This window comes from Triturus cristatus, chromosome 5_1 (genome assembly GCF_964204655.1).
Source record: "Triturus cristatus chromosome 5_1, aTriCri1.1, whole genome shotgun sequence".
Taxonomy (NCBI): domain Eukaryota; kingdom Metazoa; phylum Chordata; class Amphibia; order Caudata; family Salamandridae; genus Triturus; species Triturus cristatus.
The window spans coordinates 82,703,707-82,725,266 of NC_140587.1; the positions used below are offsets into that span (position 1 = coordinate 82,703,707).

The following is a 21,560-nucleotide window of genomic DNA, read 5'->3' on the forward strand; positions in this document are numbered from 1 at the left end:
ATAACATGCCTTCATGTAATCCTTAGATGTTAGCAAACAGGCTGACTCGGGTTCAGACCAACAATCCCCTAAACCCATGCTAGTTAGCAGAGATTTAATGTGGTCAAACCACTGTATCTTTACAGCACCCCGTGCCCTCAGTACCTCTAGTAATTCTTCCCTATAGGATATGAGTTCGGGGGAGGTCCACAGGCGACGCCAGTACATTATAGGTTTGAGACTTGCTACTTCAGCTATTGGAATTATACCCATATCAAGACGTAGCGGGACCAACGGGGTGCTACGTGGTAGTCTAAATAACTGTCTTAAATATTGGTTCTCCACCTGTGTTAGTTTCTTCAGATTTAGGTGGTCCCATAGCTCTGCGCCAAATAGAGCCCCGCCTCTCGCCTGAGCCCTATAGATTTCTATTGCTGGGCTGACAATTCTTTTGCTAGACTTATTAAAGACCTTCATGATGCCACCTGAAGATTGTGCTAATTTTAGCGTAGATTTTGTGATGTGCGCCCCCCATTCCATAGACTCGGAGATTGTAATGCCTAAATACACGAAGGATGACACTCTCTCAAGGGGTTTAGCATTTGAAGACGGGTTAGGGCGTGTACTTTTGGGCAAGGAAATGCTATAAATTTGGTTTTCTGTAGGTTTATTCCTAGGCCTCTATCTCTACGAAACATCTCAAATTTATCCAAAACCCTTTGTATCCCCATAGGCGATTTAGCTACCAGTAGGGTGTCGTCGGCAAACATCATTGCCGAGATTCTACGGGAGGCTAACTTGGGGGCATCAAGGTCTTTTTCTGCAATCAAGACGTCAATCAGGCCATTAATATAGAGGCTAAATAAGGTTGGCGCAAGGACGCACCCCTGGCGTACGCCACGGTTAATGGGTATAGGGGCTGTGAGATTGCCGTCCTTACCATACCTAATTTGCGCATAATTGCATTCATGTAAATGTTTAAAAAGTCGAATTAAATATTCGGGGACCCCCAACTCACCCAAAACTAACCATAATTTCTCCCTAGGTACTAATTCAAATGCAGATCTCAAATCTACAAAGATTAAGAAGAGACTACCCCCCTGCACGCTTACAGTCTTCCAGTACAGCAATTGTAGTCTTAGTACTTGGTCCAGGGTCGACAACTTTTCCCTGAACCCGGCCTGGAGGGCGGACAGGACCTTCCTCTCTTCCATCCACGACTGCAATCTAAGGAGTAAGACTCACGCAAAAACTTTCTGAGAAATGTCTATTAAACTTATGGGTCCATAGTTAGTCGGGAGGAGTGGGGAGCCCTTTTTAAAAATCGGAATTATTTCCGCACCAAGCCAGCTTGGAGGAATCTTCATACCTTGCATAATTGAATTAAAAAGCATCCAAAGATATGGAGCCCAAATAGCAGGTTCACTCTTAAAGAGGTCTCCAGGTATCTTGTCCAGTCCTGGGGCTTTGCCCGGAGCTATTCTTGCTAGTGCGACCTTTATTTCTTTTATGCTTATACTCAGGCCCACATCTCCATCAGTCAAGGGGATTGAATCCCAATTAACTGCAGGACAAACGACTGATGGGTCACAGCCATAAACAGAATCATCGCCGGGCAATCGCTCCTTAGCATAGCACTTCAGGGGGTGGTTGTACCAGAATTAGCAAGTCCCCAAAATATCCTCATGTCTCTGTCCCCTAAAGCAGTTTTCATTGTGGCCCAATTTTCTTCTTCCCACCTTTGCTTAGCTTCTTGTGTAACTGCTTTATAGTTTGCTCTTGCCGACCGTATTAAGAGACGATCTTTGGCTTTAACCCCTTGTGTGCCCCACCCTTTCCCCGCCCTGTGCCGGGCGTTGAATTAGCGGGCGGGGTTCATGACGAGATAGTCTCGTCATGGGCACAGCGCAACCGCGGCCCATGACGAGACCATCTTGTCATGGGCACTCAAGGGGTTAATGGATATTACTAGTGCCTTTTTAGCCTTACGGCAAGAAGTATTGTACCAAGGGTGGAAGGGCAACTTGTCCTGTTTCAAGATTTTATTTGGATAAAAAAATTCAAATCTGACTTTTCCTAATTTGACATGATTCAATTGGGCCTGCTGTAAATCTATACCCTCCTTACTCAGGCTACATAAATTGGACGCGTCTGTAAGAACCAGTAACAAGGCATCATATAAACTGCCCAATCTGTCTTCGGATTGGCTAAAATGTGACCATTTCACTCTCTTCCTGCAGTTTGAAACCACCACCCTAGAATCAAAAGGGTAATCTGTAACTAACAGACTACCCGTGTTCAATGCTTTAAGTTCTACTACTAGTGCAGAATGGTCGCTACCTTGACGTGGGATTATTTTAAAATCCATCATCCTATCCCAGAAGTGTGAATTAATAAAAATATAGTCTAATATAAACCCACGATTTTTGCTGTGGAACGTATAACCATTCGATGATTCGGATAGGGATCTCCCATTACAAGCTTGAAGGGAGTTTCTCAAAGTGAGACAGCTCATCTGAATCGCCAGTGGGGACCATTTTTTGACTTTTGGACATCCTGAATCTGGGATTTTCAAAAAGTGATTCTCATCAAATAAGCTATCAGGAGGTAACCCCTCTAGCGGCTCAAACTGACAATTGAAGTCCCCACCTACTATAATCATCTGCTTAGTGTCAATAGAACCTAGGAAAGTAGTTAACTCTTCCACTATATTGGATTCATTGCCATTAAGAGTGGGTCGTGAATATACATTTATTAAGACAACAGGGGGCTTTGAAGGAAACCGTAACAAGACACTTAAAATGTCACTTGACCCTGTGTCAATTTGAACCGCTGTACACCCCAGATGTGATCCCACCCAGGTTGTAAGGCCCGCGGATGGTCTCCCTATTCCCCCGAGGTTGCTGGAGTGTTAAAACTAGCGTAGCCTAATTTGGAAACCTCTCTTCTTGCCCAGGTTTCTTGGAACATGCAGATTTCAAAATAATCAATAAAAGTTCCCCATTCGGGGTCATCTAGTTTACTATTTCAACCTGCAATATTCCAAGACAAAACCCTTGTTGCCTGGGTGTTCAATAGGTTCTTATTTGGGGGCAGCAATATTGGCTGATTTGGGGAGACATTTATTAATCCAGTAGCATCGGGGGGCTTTGGCTCTAGATCCAATATTTGTTCAGAGTTTTCGAAATAGTTAAACCCAGAGAGAGGGCGGTCTGACTCTCTAGGTCTAGTGTTATTGAGGCTATTCCCTCATTATTAGTTGTATTGGGTCCCTCCAGTCAGTCCACTCCCTCAAGGGGACTGAACCTATTACCAGTTAAAATATTAAAAATTGGGAGATTATGCAACAGCTGGCCTGGGTTTGGAAATACCGCTCTTTTAGGGGGAAATCTCCTTCTCAACTGATGGGAATAATCTTGCTGGTAAGGCCTTGTTGGGGGATAGAAATATCCTAAAGGGAGTAGAATAATACTCCCCCTGTTCCTCCCATATTCTGTTGCTAAAATTTGTTTAATAATGCTTGGGTTTCTAAAATTAATTACTACGCGATCTCCATAAATATCCTTGTGATGCTCGCCTATCCATCCTACCCTTCATGTAGTTAATATCTCGTGGGTGTTCTCATAACCAAAATCACTATGATTTGCTAACCAATTAATGGTTTTGTGTTTTAGCTCTAGATGTGTTTCTATTAATCCCATTCTTAATTCTGGGGCCCCTGCAAGTACCAATACGTATGGGGCTGACTCCGGCGGTAGATTTATAATTGGGGGGCAGTGTGTTTGATTTTTATGATCCAAATCGCTACAGTCCTGATTTGGGGGGATATCAATCGCCCCCCGCCTGGGGATGTTCTCTAGTAAGCCTCTCCCTGCCAACCGAGGGCGGGCCTGATGCACCAAATTTGTAGTCACTAAGCATTGCCCCGCAGAGGTATAATTTTTTCCCCTATCGTGCAAGGATTTTTCTTGAGTAATCGAGTTGCAAGATTCATTTGTAATTATGGGGGGCCCAATTTGCACGTTGCTCATGGAGGCCTGAGCACACGGCATTCTGACTATATTAGTTATATCTTTTTACGTCTCTTTAGTTTTTTGCCCATCCGTTCCACTTTGCTGACAGCCCATCTAGCATTGCCAATACAGGAATTAATTCTTCTTTAACAATAGTTATTATTTGCTGCTGGAGATTCGTCAGCAGCAGTGAAACCCACATGGGCTGGTCATTAACGGATTCTGACCTAGCCTCAGTGTGATTCCCCCCCTGGTTGCCCTTTTCCATATCCACTTCCTGCCCCTTTTTCCTTCTTATAGGTGGTTTAACATTGTGTTTTATTTTTTCTTTGCATTTTCTACCAGGGCACCGGGGGGTAACATCCCTAGAGGGTTCTAGGGTCTGTGGCTCCTCGGTTATAGATTGGTCTTTGGTGGACTCTAAGCCTGTTGCCCTTATGTCAATTGACGAGTCGCAAACATGCGGGCTCAGCTCTAAATTTGGGGTAATCGATAGGCGCCTCTCTGTACGTTCTATTTCTGTGGCCACTGCTCCCAATGCTTTCTCTAGCATTCTGTCTATGGATGTAGGTTTATTTTAACTTTTTGGGGGAGCAAGATTTTGTTGCTTCACAGTACAAGCCCGCTTCCCCATCTTACTTATGCACTTGTTTACTGAGGAGCGAGGGATAAAAGGAGCCTATGTTATGCTGTTACAATCCCAGGGTACAACAGAATCACAAAAGGATTAAACTATAAACACATTTATATCACTAGCATTGGAACAAAACTCTGATTCAATGTCTGTACAATGACCGTTTATTGTATTAAGTCAGCAATACCTCATAGTCCAGTCAATAACTGTAGATGTTAGGGATGTTGCCCAGCCCAGCCTCCTCTGGCCTCTGATGGCCTAAGACGGTCCCGCCCTTGTCCCGGGCTTCTCCCGGCGCAACCCGCGTGCGTCCCACGACGCGGGAGCTCCCAGGTGTTTTTATGCGCCACTGGGCGCAGGAACAACGTTGGCGGCGTCCTGGCCGCAGGTGATGCCGGGAATTGTAGTCCCCGGGTAGGCGGCAGCAGCAACACAGGTGGCCCGATACTCCGGGCGGCAAATCAGCGTTTGCGGCGGTGGCAAGTCAGCGTATGCGGCGGCAGCGATTTTCAATGGTGAGTGCCCCCTGCTCAGCTTCAAGTCCCCCGCTTCACCGGAGCTCCCAGGTGTTTTTATGCGCCACCGGGCGCAAGAACAATGTAGGCGGCGTCCTGGCCGCAGGTGATGCCGGGAATTGTAGTCACCGGGTAGGCGGCAGCAGCAACACAGGTGGCCCGATACTCTGGGCGGCAAGTCAGAGTTCGCGGCGGCGTCAAGTCAGCGTATGCGGCAGCAGCGATTTTCAATGGTGAGTGCCCCCTACTCAGCTTCAAGTCCCCCGCTTCACCGGAGCTCCCAGGTGTTTTTATGCGCCACCGGGCATAGGAACAACGTAGGCGGCGTCCTGGCCGCAGGTAATGCCGGGAATTGTAGTCCCCGGGTAGGCGGCAGCAGCAACACAGGTGGCCCGATACTCCGGGCGGCAAGTCAGCGTTTGCGGCGGCGGCGGCAAGTCAGCGTATGCGGCGGCAACGATTTTCAATGGTGAGTGCCCCCTACTCAGCTTCATGTCCCCCGCTTCACCGGAGCTCCCAGGTGTTTTTATGCGCCACCGGGCGCAGGAACAACGTAGGCGGCGTCCTGGCCGCAGGTGATGCCGGGAATTGTAGTTCCCGGGTAGGCGGCAGCAGCAACACAGGTGGCCCGATACTCCGGGCGGCAAGTCAGCGTTTGAGGCGGTGGCAAGTCAGCGTATGCGGCGGCAGCGATTTTCAATGGTGAGTGCCCCCTGCTCAGCTTCAAATCCCCCGCTTCACCGGAGCTCCCAGGTGTTTTTATGCGCCACCGGGCGCAGGAACAATGTAGGCGGCGTCCTGGCCGCAGGTGATGCCGGGAATTGTAGTCCCCGGGTAGGCGGCAGCAGCAACACAGGTGGCCCGATACTCCGGGCGGCAAGTCAGCGTTTGCGGCGGCGGCAAGTCAGCATATGCGTCGGCAGCGATTTTCAATGGTGAGTGCCCCCTACTCAGCTTCATGTGCCCCGCTTCACCGGAGCTCCCAGGTGTTTTTATGCGCCACCGGGCGCAGGAACAACGTAGGCGGCGTCCTGGCCGCAGGTGATGCCGGTAATTGTAGTCCCCGGGTAGGCGGCAGCAGCAGCACAGGTGGCCCGATACTCCGGGCGGAAAGTCAGCATTTGCGGCGGCGGCAAGTCAGCGTATGCGGCGGCAGCGATTTTCAATGGTGAGTGCCCCCTGCTCAGCTTCAAGTCCCCCCTTAGATGCCTCCATTGCTTTATTTAAGTCTCCTCTGATTAATGTCAAACGGGTTTGGCTATTGAAGACCTCCGACAGAGCCAATTTCAAAAACTCTTCTCGGCCCACATTGGGGCCATAGACTGACTCAACCGCTATGGTCTGTCCCTCCACCTGCAATGTGTATGCCAAAAGTCTCCCCTTGATCTCTGCTATTTTATCTCTCACTTCTCCTCGGAACTGTCTGCCAATCAGGATTGCCACTCCTGCTCTCTTGTCTGATGTGGACAAAAATAATTGCTGGGGGAAGACTCTTGACCGCAACCGGTGCCAGTCCTTGGATATTAAGTGGGTCTCTTGAAGGAGGCACACATCTGCTTCCAAGTTCTCCAGGTATGAAAGGGTAGCTTTCCTTTTTGTGGGGTTGTTAAGCTCCTTCACATTAAGTGTAAGGACTTCAAAGTGTGGTATGATATGTTGTGTGGATAACCTTTTTGCAATCCATAGATATTTCTGCAAGCGATGCCTCTTCTCCGTCCCCCGCCCTCCTTAACCCCTTGCTACCTAGCTCTGCCAGTAGATCTTTTCCCCCTATATTCCATCAATGCCAGACCCTTCCCTCCCCCCCAACCCCAACTGAAATACCAACAGTTCGCCATATTGTCCAGGAGCCGCAGTTCGGTCCCACGTGTCTTTGGTGCAAAAAAGGTTGGCCGGGCCATAGTCAATGCACTTATCTGCCTTTTCCCCCACTCAGTCGCCTTCCAGAGGTGTATTCTCTTTAGACAAGGAGTCTACAACAGCTTGTCTCTCTTGCGCCATTGTGAAGGGATCCAGCTTCCCTGCACAGTCCTTTGTGCGGCCACCTCCTATTTTCTGGCAGCATCCCAGCGATGTCGAGCGGCCTCGTCCTCCGTTTTCTTCCTGGTCCATGTGTTCAATCCCCAGAATCTGGCAAACGTCCCACAATGAACGCATTTGATGTAATTTGCCCTGCCATTTGAATATTTACCTGATGTGGTGTCCCCAGGTGTACGCCACCCCCTGTACCCGAAGATATGTTGTCGCCAGCCTGAATTCACTCCTTTTTTGCAGGGTTATTGCAGCGAGATTGTGAAACAATACTACAGGATGGTCTCGATATTTAAGAGGTTGCTTGTCCCGGGCCTTACATAGTATCAGCTCTTTCAACTGGAAGTCAGGTAAATAAGCTAGAATGTCCGGGGGAGGGGCTAGTGCACTTCATTGCATCCCCACCCTATGTGCTCAATCTATTTTGACCACTAAGTCCAAAAGTACCTGTAGGATGTGTCGAAACAGGCCTTGTAGGTATCGAGTGATGTCTGAGCACTCTTCTTTGGAAGAACCCTCTTTGACTCAGATATTATTCTGGCTCGACCGGTTCTTCAAATCTTCTGCATGTGCCTGTAGGTCGATTTGTTGTGTCTTGAGCTGAATCACCTCCTTCTGCAATTGTTCCACTTCCTCTTCTCGAGTTGGTTTTGATCCACCATCTCAGCCACTCTCTCGCCCACTGCATCTACGTCCCTCCTCACTTCTTTCAGCTCCGATGCTATTTCACTTTTCAGAGTTTGTAGGTCTTCCCATAGGGTAGTGAATAGCATCTCTAAGAAGGGCTGGGGGATGTGCGTCCTTCTCCTCCGATGTGAACAGGAGGCTAGGTGAGCATTTCTTTAAGGGTATGGTCTTTCTCCCCATGTCCCGCAGCCATGTCAATGCCTGGTGCTACTTTCTTTTTTGCCGCTTCCTTTTCGCCGGTATCCTGGGGATCCCCTATGTGCTAGGCCGCCTCTCTTGACAGAGAAATCAAGGCCCCATTGCGTCCTCTTAATGTTGTGGTCCATCGCACGTTCCCTGGTCTGCTCCTTCAATGGTTTCTACAATATGGATGAACCGCCTCTCTCAGCTGCTGCTACTATTGCGCCACGTCCCCCCTTTCCTACGACGTTTGGGACCAATTGCTGCTCGCAGGGGTCGATCGCTAGTGTGTATGCACCTCCTTCCTTATCCGGGTGTTATTGTGGTTTCCACCTCCTTCCTATGCACTCCCAGCTCTACTTTGAATTCAGCCGCTGTGGGCACCTGCGTGTGCCTTCACCACTTTGTCTCGCCGCCCTCTTCACCCCCAAGTCCATGTATCTGCTTGTATCTGCTTGGGCGTGCTTTGGAGATCTTTCTTCCTCTCCAGTCCGCCTCTCATGGCTCCCTAAGTCGAGCCCTGGAGTGTTCTGTGGCCTTGTTTTCTGATTTACTTTACTCCAGAGTGCCCTTCTATGATTCAGGCCTCCTGCTGAGTCTGGGCTCTTTTAATATATTTCTCAGGCTCCAAGGGGCCCCATGGGCACTGTCCCCGTGCCTTCCCGCTCTGATGGTTATCTGGCAGGTTCCCGCTGTGTCCGCATCCCTCCGCCCTACTTACTTGCTCCATCGATTATTGATAAATGTCTATGCTAGAGGGTTGGTGAGTGGAAGGGCATCACCGACTGTCTCTAGCCTGGACGCATATATTAAATCCCTAAAAGGGTCATGTAATTGGAATATAGCGGGGCATTTCAAATGCACGTTTGAGCCACTTGGCTTAGAAGATGGGAGCCTCACCTCTGAGGAGGATGCTATTTGGAGTGTTCCGTCTTTGATGCTCGCCCCTATTAAGAAATGGGCAGAAACTGTCCTACAGTTAAAAAGTGTAACATTGGAGAGAGGGCTTTGGGCTGCAAACGGAAGATCTAAATCTGATAGTAAAGGCAATCACACTTATTCTAACGGGCTAAGAAGCAGTAGGATTGATTACTTTCTTATCAAAATAGAATTCTGGCAAAGGATGAGAGACATGGAGGTTCTGAAAAGACCAGAGAGTGATCATGATCCCCTGATATTGACATTAGAGGCAAAGCATTGTATGCCCCATAGGGGTAGTACAGATATCGCAACACCAGACGTAATTATGTCTCATGATTCCCGTAGGCTAAAATGGGTACAGGTTTTTGAGGATGAAGGCATCATGACCCAGATCAAGTCAACACTTGCAGATTCACTTACAGTCCTCTCGCAACTTGACCTCAATGAGGCCACTCTTCCAGCCCTTACAATAGCCCATGAGGCTCTTTTTGCCAAGTTGAGAACCTTTTTTATAAAACCAAAAAAAATAACTAATATGTACCCTATCTATAAATCAGCGAAATGGTATGATAGGGCATGTAGGATAGTCTATAGGGATTTGTCTAAAGCTATAAGGCAGGATCAATGCAGGAGGTAAGGAAACTAAGATCTGAATATAAGGCAACCCAACAACGGGCAAAGAAGGCCTTTGATGAAAATAGATGGAGGGATCTGTTAGACGCTAGTAATGGGAAAAACTGTTGTTGATTCTAGCAACTAATTAAGTGGGGAAGTGGTAATGCCGGTCCGGTACCAGTTAATAATGTCCCCCCTGAAGCCTGGGTTGCACATTATCAGACCCAATTTTCATCGCTTACAAAAAGTACTGGGCAGTACCAATGTGCAGTCTCTGAGTCAGTTTTAACATTTACCCAAGTGGAAATTGAGCGCGCTCTTGATGGGGTAGCTGTAGGTAGGGCCCCGGGCCCAGATTGCATCCCGGCGGACTTATTTAAATCTGACCGGGAGAAATGGCTCAAATACCTTTTTATTTTTGCGAATGGTTTGGCCAGAGGTGCCCCCATCCCGGAATCCTGGCACGGGGCTGAAATTATCCCGATATATAAAAAGGGGGATCGCGTCAGCCCAATTAATTATCGGCCCATAAGCTTATTGACACCATGCAAAAGCTGGTGGCTAGATTAGTGCTAAGCAGGGTAAACAGGTGGATTGATGATAATGAAATTTTATCCACCTACCAAGCAGGATTTCGTTCCCATGTTAGCATTATCGACCAAGTCTTTAGATTCATGTTAATGTATTGGAACACAGTGATCTTAGCAGGGGGGACCCTCTATGCAGCATTTATAGATCTTAAATCTGCATTTGATTTAGTCCTCCGCAGCAAGCTGTGGGACAGTCTTAATGAAGTAGGGATGCCCGCTGAGATCTTATCATTTATTATAAAATTACATGAATCTACTTATGCCCAAGTCCGATGGGGTCAACAGGGTGAGGTAACTGAACGTTTTTCTGTGGACAAGGGAGTTTGGCAGGGGTGTGTCCTTGCCCCTACCCTTTTCTCGTTCATACATAATGTTATCCCATATTATACTGAATATCCAACGGACGCTCCTTCTCTTGCTGGATCAAGGGTCCCTCTCCTAATGTTTGCAGACGACACTTTAATCTTGTCTAAGACACAAGTTGGTCTGCAAAGAGCCCTTGATAGATTTAGTCTTTTCTGTAATGACCATGACCTTGTAGTAAATGTTGATAAGATAAAGTCCATGGTCTTACATAAATATAAGATAGTGAAAGCCAGAGTAGAAATGAACAACGCGCACCTGGAACAAACTGACTCTTTCACATACCTGGGCGTCACCATGGGCAAAAGAATGAATTGGAAGCCGCAGATGGATCTGTTAGTATTAAGGCATCATCAATTAGCAGGGGCCCTTTTAAAAGAACACCGGCTATCACAAACTAAACCCGTTGCTCCGGTTCTAACAATATATCAAGGGAAGGTTAGAGCTTCAATCATTTATGGAGCGGAACTCTGGGGCTTCGAACATCTAGCTCCATTAGTCCAAGCTCAGAACAAGTTTCTGAGGGCATTGACCGGCCTTCCTCAATCGACACCACTCAGACCCTTACTTTTAGATATGGGTTGTATTTCTTTTGAGGAGTGTTGGACTTGGCCCTTTTTGCAGGGTCATCCCAAACTTTTTGCATTCCTACTGCATTTTTTCTGACCTGTTGTTGGCTGTTTTATGACTCTGGGCACTTTACCACTGCTGATCAGTGCTAAAGTGCATATGCTCTCCCTACTGTAAAATGTATATGTTGGTTGGATTCCATGATTGGCTTATTTGATTTACTGTCAGACCCCAGTAAAGTGCACCAGGAGTGCCCAGGGCTTGTAAATACAAATGCTGCTGGTGGGCTTGCAGCACTGGTTGTGCCACCCACATAAGCGGCCTAGTAAAATGTGTCTAAGGTCTGCCATTGCAGAACCTGCGTGCAGTCTGGTACTGTCATGCTGACTAGGCAAGTGCACCCACTTCCCAGTCCCTAAACCTTCCCTTAACTTCATATTAGTCACCCCTATGGTAGGCTCAAGGGCAGGGTGCATTGTAAGCATAAGGTAGGACAAGCCCTGATGTGTGTGGCATGTCCTAATAGTGAATTACTGCCATTTTCGTTTTTCACTATTGTAAGGCTACCTGTTCCCATAGGCCAGAATGGGCTGTTAGAATTGTTACATCCTATGATCCTAACAGGCCCAGGGAACATGGTAGAAATTCGAGTTTAGTATGCCTGAACTCAGAATAAAATACATCTTTTAGTAAAGTTTATTTTAATATTCTGTGTTTGCAAATACCACTTTTAGAAAGTTGGTATTTGCTTGCCCAACCATTTCAGCCCGCCTCTGCTATGATGTCTGTCTGGTTTGTGTGAGTGATAGGGCTGGGGAAACCCAGAGGGGCAGGTCTAGGTAGCCTGGTGGTGAATAGAGAGATTGACATCCAGATGTGTGGGATGAGTGCACCTGGACTCTGAATAGGGCTGTGCTCTGCCACCACAATGCTGGCTCCACCTCCTGTGGAGCGGCTGATGTCTCTGCCCTGCATCCTGAATGGAAAGTCAGAGTCATGTCAACAAAGTGCTTAGGAACTGGTTTGGACTGGGCAAAGGCCCCTCTACCCCAGAGGAACAAAGGAATTAGGGGTATAAGTATTGGGACCCTGCTCCCAAGAAATTAGATCCTGCTTGACAAGAAGAACCTCTGCCTGAGGAGAAGGAACCGGGAAAGCTGTAAGGAGGAGTACTGTCCCTGACCTGGGGGATTGGCCTGCAGTGGTTGCCTTGCTGCTGAAATGAGAGGAGAAAGACTACAAAGACTTTATTTCAACTTGTGCTTCAAAAGATCTCCAAGGGCTTGGAATAGAGCTTGCCTCCTGCTGAAGTCTCAGGAACAACAGACTTCACCCCCCAGCTCCCCAAAGTTCTTTGGAAGTGCCTGCTGCTGTTGTTGGGCCTTCTGAGGGACTGCGTGTCGCAAGGAGCTGGAAGCGCGACTCAAGAAGGAGAAGCGTGCCACCGTCGGAACTGCTGTCATCGCATCACGTAAAGGGTGTCGCAACGCCGAAGAAGCGCGTCGCCATCGCAGCCATCGTAGCTGACGCATCGCACCGCATCAAGAGAAGAGTCTCGCATCGAGAAAGAAGCGTGTCGCCATCGCAGCCATCGTAGCTGTCGCATTGCACCGCATCAAGAAAAGCGCCTCGCATCCACGGAGAAGCGTGCCGCCGTCTGAGCTGCTGTCGTCGCATCGCGTAAAGGGGTGTCGCCGCTGCAACATCACATCGAGCGGAAGCGTTTCGCAAACGTCGGAGAAGAGTGCCGCTGCCAAGGCCGCTGTCGTCGCATCACGTAAAGGGTGCTGCCGCTGTAGCTGATGCATCGAGTTGAGTCCTCTTGCAACCTCGGAGAAGCGTAACGCATCTGGAAGATCCTCACGTCTTTATTTCTTTGCACCAAAAACTTCATCGCATCAGCATCGTTGCAACACTTTCGTTGCCCTGCGTGTCGCATCTAAGGCACATTGACTTAAAGTGTCGCATTTAAGAACTTAAGAGAACTAAGCAAACTTCTACCATTTAAAGTAACAGTATTGTGTATTTTTGTCGTTTAATGGTCTTGTGGTAACTCTATATAAAGAATCCTCATTTTTAATATAAAACCTGTGTGGTGTCCATTTGTAGTGTTGTCACTTGGTTACTGTATGTGTTCACAAATGCTTAACCTATAACGCTCTGAGATAAGCCTTGTCTGCTCGCGCTAAGCTACCTAGAGGGTGAGCAGGGGTTATTTTAGGAGTGTAACCCCTTACCCTGACTAGAGGAAAGGTTCCCTGCTTGTCACAAGTCCCTACCTGTGCCAACCAGAGAACCCAGATTCTAACAAGGAGGCTGCGGGTTTTAGACCTCTTGCCTACTGGCGCAGACTATGGACCACACCGGAGTTAGCCCCTTATGAGCAAGCTGTTAAATATATTAGAGAAGTTGACAAATCTAATAAAATCACATGGTTACTAAAGATTAAGGCTATTCTATTGGATATGGGCCTCAACCATTTATGGGAGGACCCAGAAGGGAATTCTTTCGCCTCTAAAACAGATTTCAAAGCCTCATATAGCAACCATCATTGACCTGCACATAGTTTGTTTTATGTTCCTTGCTCTGTGCAGCAACTTCCATCCGGGTTACGTCTTTTCCTCTTTATGTTTTTACCTTTTTAATAGTTATTGAATTATTTTCTTTGGGTTCACCTAAAATGTGCAATGCACTGCACATCAATCCATTGCTTTTAGCCCCAGTGAGGGCATCAAAAGAAACAAGCATTGGCATAGCCAATAGGTCTCGCTTTTGGGACCTTATAAGTGTTTAGCCATGCAACAGTTGATGTTGTTGCACCAAGGATATTGTGCTGCATAACTAAATACTTATAAGGTCCCAAAAGCGAGACCTAGTACCTATGCCAAAGATTGTTGGATAAGTTTTTTCGGGCTTTGTGAAGGGACAGGTATGGCAGTGTCTGCACATTGCAAGTGTGGTTGGGGGACATCTGTGGTGGACGCCGGAATTCCGCATCTTTCCTTTTGAAGGCAGGGCTGTTGAAAAGGAATCTATTTATTTTTTTTTAGCCTGGAGTGCTGAGTCCTGGGGCAGGTGAGGCACGTAAAGACCCAGCCAACCTGCTCCAAACTGTCCAAGGAAGAGGTGTGGCGCCGCGGCCAGGGTGACTGACTCCGGAATCTGGGGATCACGGTTCGATCGCCGTCGGCAGATTAGCCCAGCACCATGTGACTCTGGGCAATAGCTTGCTTAATCTTCCCGACGGCCCTCAGCGCCTAGAGACCCTTACGGGTGATTGTTCGCGCTTTATAAATGTGTATAATAAAAATGTATTATTGATTTGGGAAGGCTGAACTCTTGCTGAACCTTGGTCTGGGTTGAGGGGGCTGTCAGGAGAGGGCCACGCTAAGAGCCCTGGCAGCAGCGGCACAGATCACAGCAGCTGCGTGGCGCAGCCTGGGCAAGCAGCCTGTCACAGAGCTAGGGTGCAGAGCTCCTGCTGCTAAGTGACGGGAGCAAATTAATAAATAGCATAATGGAGGGCGGTGGGGGGTGTGGCCTGGAAGCATCAGTGAAAGCATGACGTCATGCTGCGGGCATGCAAGCGATGCATGATGCTACAGAGCATGTCGGTGCAAGCATGGCACGGTGCTGTAGTACATACAAGCAACGCATGATGCTACAGCACACATTGGTGCAAGCATGGCACATTGCTGTGGGCATGTTAGTGATGCATGATGCTACAGCAAATGTTGGTGCAAGCATGGTACGGCACTGTGGGCATGCAATCTGTACAAGTTGAGATATACCACAACATTCTGAGCCTAGTAGTTGCCACGGCATGATGGCAAAAGTCTACAGTACATCTAAAAAATAAACATAAGCGCGAGATATACTACAAATAAAATAACGTTAGTAGCTGTAAACTGTTTTGAGGGCTGTGGGTGTACGTTTAACTGTTTCCGTATAGAGGAATACGTTTGGGAGAGAGAGGGCCAGTTACGGAAACGATATAAACATAGGTCAGTCTTCTGAGCGCATGCAGAAAACTGTCAATAAGAAGACCAACTGAAATTTAGATTTATCATTTTAGATTTAGAAAAGGGAAAGAGTGAGAAAGAGAGAGAGGGTGAGAGAGAACGATAGGGGAGAGAGAGAGAGCGAGAGAGAAAAAGAGAGAGCGGGAGAGACAGAGAGAAAGAGAGAGAGAGAAAGCGAGAGGCGAGATAGAGAGAGAAAGAGAGCCCGGGAGTGCTACCTGCGTGCGCTTGCAGTCTGCTCTTTTTGGAAGCACATACTCGTGCTTGTAGCGCCCCTGCTCGCTCCCGCAAGGTGGATGCCGCCACAAGCACAAGTATGTGCTTCCAAAAAGAGCAGAGCGACGGCTAAAGGTCCTCCTATGCAGCGCACGCGTGCTGCGTGGGCGAGTAGCGCATGTGCGCTGCGTAGGCGAGACCTAAAAAGTTTATAAAAACAAGAAGTGGTTGGACTGCAGCAGTTGTTGAAAAAAGAGACAACATAAAATGGGCATGGATTATCTCAGTGTCATTCAGTTTCATAAAGATGCACATGGAGGAATTGCACTTGAAGATTTAGCCCTGGGCTAGTGAAAGTAGCAGCTGAATTAAGATGTCCTGCATGGACTAGAACACTAAGCACAGAAATGGGATTGAACCAGTGTCTGAGTCACAATGTCATGCATTGTCCAAATACAAATCCACTTGCCGTTCTATAAAAATGTATACTTTATAATTTCTCTACTGTTCCTCTCATTGTTAGATTTAGTTCTTTTAATGTGGATAATAATTCATCTGAATACTTTTCAAATTAATCCTACTTCTATGTTTACTTATTCTTTAGTATAATGCTTGCGTTTTCAAAGGGCTCCTCCGGTCCTCTGAAAGCAGTTTGGGTTATAAATGAGGGGCTAATCCTCTGGTACTTTGCAGAATGGAACCAGGGAGCAGTTCACTACAACAGGAAATAAAAGAAAAGTTGAGGACCCTTCTTAGGGAGGTGTTAAAAGCAGCCAGAAAGAAGTAATCAAACCAAAGGCTCTAGACTTGAAATGAGATGTCCAGAAACAGCATTTGCAGCAGGGATGAAGGTGCAGGACCTCAGAGAATACAAGGTGCAGGACCTCAGAGCCTCCAAGGTGCAAGTCCTCAGGGTTCAGGACCTCAGAGACTTCAAGGTGCAAGTCCTCAGGGTGCAGGACCTGAGAGACTCCAAGGGGCGGGACCTTAGAGACTCCAAGCGGCGGGACCTTAGAGACTCCAATGGGCGGGACCTCAGAGACTCAAAGGGGCGGGACCTTGGAGACTTTTATGGGTGGGACCTTAGAGACTAAAAGGGGCGGGACCTTAGAGACTCCAATGGGCGGGGCCTCAGAGACTCAAAGGGGCAGGACCGCAGAGACTCCAAGGGGCGGGACCTTAGAGACTCCAAGGGGCGGGACCTTAGAGACTCCAATGGGCAGGACCTCAGAGACACAAAGGGGAGGGACTTTAGAGACTTCAATGGGCGGGATCTCAGAGACTCCAAGGTGCAGAAGGTGCAGGAGCTTATAGACTCCAAGATGCAGGGCCTGATAAATTCTGAGGTGCAGAACTCAGTGAGTCCACTGTGCAGGGTCCCAGTGATTCAGAAGTACAGGGATCCAGAGAATCAATGTGCAGAATCCCAGGGACTCTTAGATGCAGGACTTCAATGAGTCCAATTTTAGCTGTTCGAGATTTCAAGGTGCAGGCATTCAGTTATTTCAAGGTACAGGGGTCCAGAAATTCCAATGTAGGGGAATGCAGCGATTCTAAGATACAGGGATCCAGAAATTCCAAGATACAAGGGTCCAGAAATTCCAATGTGCAAAACTGCAGAGATTCCAAGGATCATGGCTCTACAGATTCCACAGTGTGTGACTTCAAGAATTCCAAAATACAAGATCTCTGAGATTTGAAAGTGCAGGGCATTTAGGGCAAGATGTACAACCCTTTCATTTAGCGCCTCGCAACACATTGCGAGTCGCAAATTGCGAGGCACTAAATGAAATGTACAACAGTATGTTTACACTGTTTTGCGATTCCCAATGGGGTCGCAAATTGCGAGGCTCATTAATATTAGTGAGCCTCTCACAATTTGCGAGCCCATTGTGAATGCCAGCCTTCTCAGGGCAGGTGGCCTACTGGACTCAGCAGCCATCCATGTATGTGACTGCTTTTTAATAAAGCAGCTTTTTTTTTTTAATGCAGATCGTTTTTCTTAAAGGAAAACAAAATGCATAAAAAAATGAAACATTTTCGTTTCATTTTTTAAGGGCAGGCAGTGGTCTCTAGGACCACTGCCTGCCTTGTCCCCTGAGGACCCCTTCCCATTTGCAAATGCATTACCACCTACTTATAGTAGGTGGTAATTGTGAGTGTTTTGCAACTACAATTGCAAAACATTAGTACATTGTTTTGAGACTCGCCATTTGGAAGGGAACGCCCCTTCCAAATAGTGAGTCGCAAAACTATTTAGAGCCTCACAAAAATTGGCTATGTACATGGCCCAATATGTTTTTGCATGCGCAAATGGGTTCGCAAACCCGTTTGCTCATGCAAAAACGGGTCGTACATCTGGCCCTTAGAGAGTCTAAGGTGCATGGAACCAGAGATTCACGGTGTAGGATTTCAGGGATCCCAAGGTGGAGGAGCTCAATGGTTCGAAGATGCAGGACATTTAGTCATTCCAGATTGGAGACTTTCACAGGCAGGGTGAAGTATTTCGAGATACTTATAGTCAGTACTACTGAGATTTTTATGAGGGAGAGGGAGAAAACAAGAAAAAGACAGACAGAAAGAGAGTGCGACAGACAGACAGAGGCAGGAGACAGGAGATCATGAAAGTGAGTAGAAGATTGGAAGGCAATATATACAGAGTGAAAGAGGGAGTGAGAGGGATAGAGTGTGTGTGATTATTCACATCTGCCTGTGAGATCCCAAGAACTGTGACAGAAAGAGACAAACAAAGCAGGAGCGTTAGCGAGAAAGAGAGAGGGGGAGAGAGAGAGAGAGAGAGAGTAAGTGTATTTGTGTGTGTGTGTGTGTGTGTGTGCCTGTGTCTGTGCATATTGACATGTGTTATTCAGTTACAAAGAAGCAAAGAGGGACAGAGAGCGATACAGATGCTGAGATAGAGATAGAAAAAGAGTGTGAGTGTAGTAACATCAATTGTTCCCAATTATGTTTGTGCTGTTAGAGTCACACAGAGAGACAGAAAGTGGGGAAGGGAAAGGAGAGAAAGAGAGAGAGAGAGAGAGAGAGAGAGAGAGAGAGGGAGAGAGAGACAAAGAGAGCGAGAGAGAAACAAAGTAAAATCAGTGTGGAATATATAGAGTGCATGAGTATTTTGTTTGTAGTAACAAGGAATGTTCACAGTTGCCTTTGGGATCTCCGTAGCTTTCTGAAAGAGAGGGAGTTAGGAAGAGACACTCATAGAGGCAGCGAGAGAAAGAAACACAAAGCGATGTGACAAAGGAAGAGAGAGTGACACAGGTAATCAGATAAATAGAAATAGAGATGAAGAGAGAGAGGGGTCATGTGTGTTGGTAGCTGAGTTTTTTTTACTGTTTTTTTAGGTCTCGCCTGACCCAGCGCATGCGCTGGCCTGGTGAGACTTTTTGTGAGGGCTCAAAAAAGTGCTACCGCTGTAGCCTAGAGCTACAGTGCATGTGCGCGGGCGCGCGCGTCTCACTTTCGCGGACGCTTTTATGTTCTCCGTGAGCCAGGTTTTTTTTTTCCTGTTATTTACTTCTATGTAGTAATGGTGGCACCCGTGCGCCGCCATTACTACAGAGCAGTAATAAACAGAAACAAGCATTGGCATAGCCAATAGGTCTCGCTTTTGGGACCTTATAAGTATTTAGTTATGCAACTGCTGCATGGCTAAACACTTATAAGGTCCCAAAAGCGAGACCTATTGGCTATGCCAATGCTTGTCCCTAGATTGTGAAGCTTGTGTTATCATGTGCTAATCACAGCAAGGTTCAGAGCAGAGGAGCATTCATAGTGGGAGGGGGTAGAGTGTGGTTCTTTTTATGCCCTAGACACCCTTTTTGTTGTGTGTGTGTGTGTGTGTGTGTATACCAAGTGCTGTCCTGCAGGCGCTCCTGTGATTACAGTACTCTATTTCTAATAGGGTGTTTGTGCTGTTCCTTTTAATATCCTGTTGCCTCTGAGTGTTCTGTGACACTAAAATGATTTGTGTGTCCCTTCAGGTGTAAGGAGGTGACGTTTCAGGGTCCAGGGCAGATCAAGAAATATAAAGGTAAGTGGACTTGAGCCAACAGGCTGTGATAAGACCCCGTCTAAGTCCAGCACCTCTGGCCATGGCCCTGTACAGGGGCCATGGAAATGAGTAACAATTCAAAGAGGTCCCTTCTGACTGGAGCTCGATCCTGGGGCCTGTATACGCTGCAGTTAGTCTTTTCGCTGGGAGACGCAGCAAAGTGTGAATCAAAAGCAGACCTGCCCTACTACGTGTACTGCAGTTTGCAGTGTAGTACAGTGTAATCTCTAGTGCAGTGCATTGTTTATTGCAGTGTGATGTCTAATGCTCTTTCTAGTGGGAGTTTTGCACCGTGTGCACAGTATGCCGTCTGGTGCAGTGTGCTATCTAGGACGGTCTAGTACCATGTTTGCTATCTAGTAGAGTGTGCTTTTAATGCATACTGATACTGTGGGCTCTGTAGTGGGCTTTGGGATGGGTGCAAGCTTCCCTCACTCTGAATATGTTTAGGAGACGCAGAAGTGCACGCGTCTGTCGTTCAGAACAGGTCTAACACAGAAAGAAGTGCAAGTTTTCCACACTCAGACCAGGTATACAAACATGGAAGTGCAAGCTTCCTTCTCTCAGAACAGGCCCTCCATTTGAAAAAGTGATGCAAGCTTCCCTCACTGTGCACATGTCCATGATATGCAGACGTACAAGCTTCTGTTACTCACAATAGGTAAAGCACACAGAAGTGCAAGCATCCGTTCCTCAGAGCTTGTCTAGGGTATGAGGGGTGGGTGATTCCCTCATTCGGAATAGGTGGCATAGCAGACATACAAGCTTCCTACACTCAGAACAGGTTTCAGACACAGACCAGTGCAAGCTTCCCGTAGTCAGAACTCAGATCCACAGGTGCAAGCTTTCCTATGTCAGAACATGTACTGCATTCGCTAAGAACGCCGTTACCTTTCTCATGTATGACATCTTTGTTTTTGTCGGTGTTTTACTCACACTATAAACACACACATACACACTTACCTCTCCGATTTAAAAACATTCAAAATAATGGTAGGATGAAAATTTTGCCTGAAATGGTGACTGTATCTGATTATTGGCGTCTCTAGTAAACTATGGTATCTAGAGCAATGTGAGCTGTCTTGTGCACTGCGATGTCTTGTACGGTGCGCTCTCTAGTGCAGTGTTCCATTCGGTGCAGTGTTCCTGCTAGTGCTGTCGTGCGCACTGTACTGTTGTGTACAGTGTGCCCTCTAGGGCAGTGTGCCATACAGTGCAAGGGTCTTGTTAATGCTGTCTTGAGCACTGCACTGTCTTGTACAGTGTTCCACGCAGTACAGTGTTCTTGCTAGGTGTACTGTCTTGTACAGCGTGCTCTGTAGGATATTGTGCTGTCTACTGCAGTGTACCACTGAATAGAGTGTGGCACTGTTAGAAATGGGATTTCCGGCAGGCTAGGGCAAGGGCCGAAGCCAGGTAAAAACCTCCACTCTAGTCAGGATAAGGGAGTTACACTCCTAAAATAACCCCTGCTCAACCCCTTGGTAGCGTGGCACGAGCAGCCAGGCTTATCTTAGAGGCAGTGTGTAAAGCGTTTGCACCTAGCCAACAGTAACACAGTGTACGCACTACAAAAGGACACAACACCAGTTTAGAAAAATAGCCAATATTTTTATATATGTTAAGACAAGACCAGACCAAATACCACAAAAATCCACAATACTATATTTAAAAATCGGCAGTTATCAAAATAAGTTTCACACAAAGCTCCTCAATGTCAATGGCTCCGTCTGGAGCTATCACGGCGTCGTGAACAACAAATCCAACAGTTCTGGCTGGTAGGGGGGGTAGCGGGCCAGCTACGGTATCGCGAGGACCCGCAAACAGTACCTGTGAGAAGTGCTGGACGATGGGGCCCTTGAAGTTACTCACGTTGCAGGTCAAGCTCCTCTCTGATGGAATCAGGAGCGCTGGTATCGGCCGGCATTGGGTGCTGGGATGAGAAGTGCAGCGGTGCGGCATGCGATGCCCCCAGGTCGCGGTGCGAGCAGCCGCTCGGTGGCGGCATCAGATGGCGTTGTCGGTGAGACCCGGGTCGCGGTGTGAGATGAAGGGGGTGCTCACCACGGTGCTAGCGGGTCACTGTGCAAGCAGTGTCGTCGTCATTGCTGAAGCCCTGTCATCGGCTGATGAGCGGGAGTCGATGGTGCTGGCG

General features: G+C 47.5%; 1 protein-coding gene across 1 annotated transcript in view; it reads left to right on the top strand.

Annotated features, from left to right (window-relative positions):
* Positions 1–21,560, top strand: part of LOC146830261 (E3 ubiquitin-protein ligase TRIM39-like) — a 352,412-nt gene that overhangs the window by 291,679 nt on the left and 39,173 nt on the right. Inside the window, exon 5 of the mRNA XM_085604456.1 lies at positions 19,335–19,384. Coding sequence (XP_085460582.1) covers positions 19,335–19,384 — 50 coding nt within the window. The remainder of the gene's footprint in view (positions 1–19,334; positions 19,385–21,560) is intronic.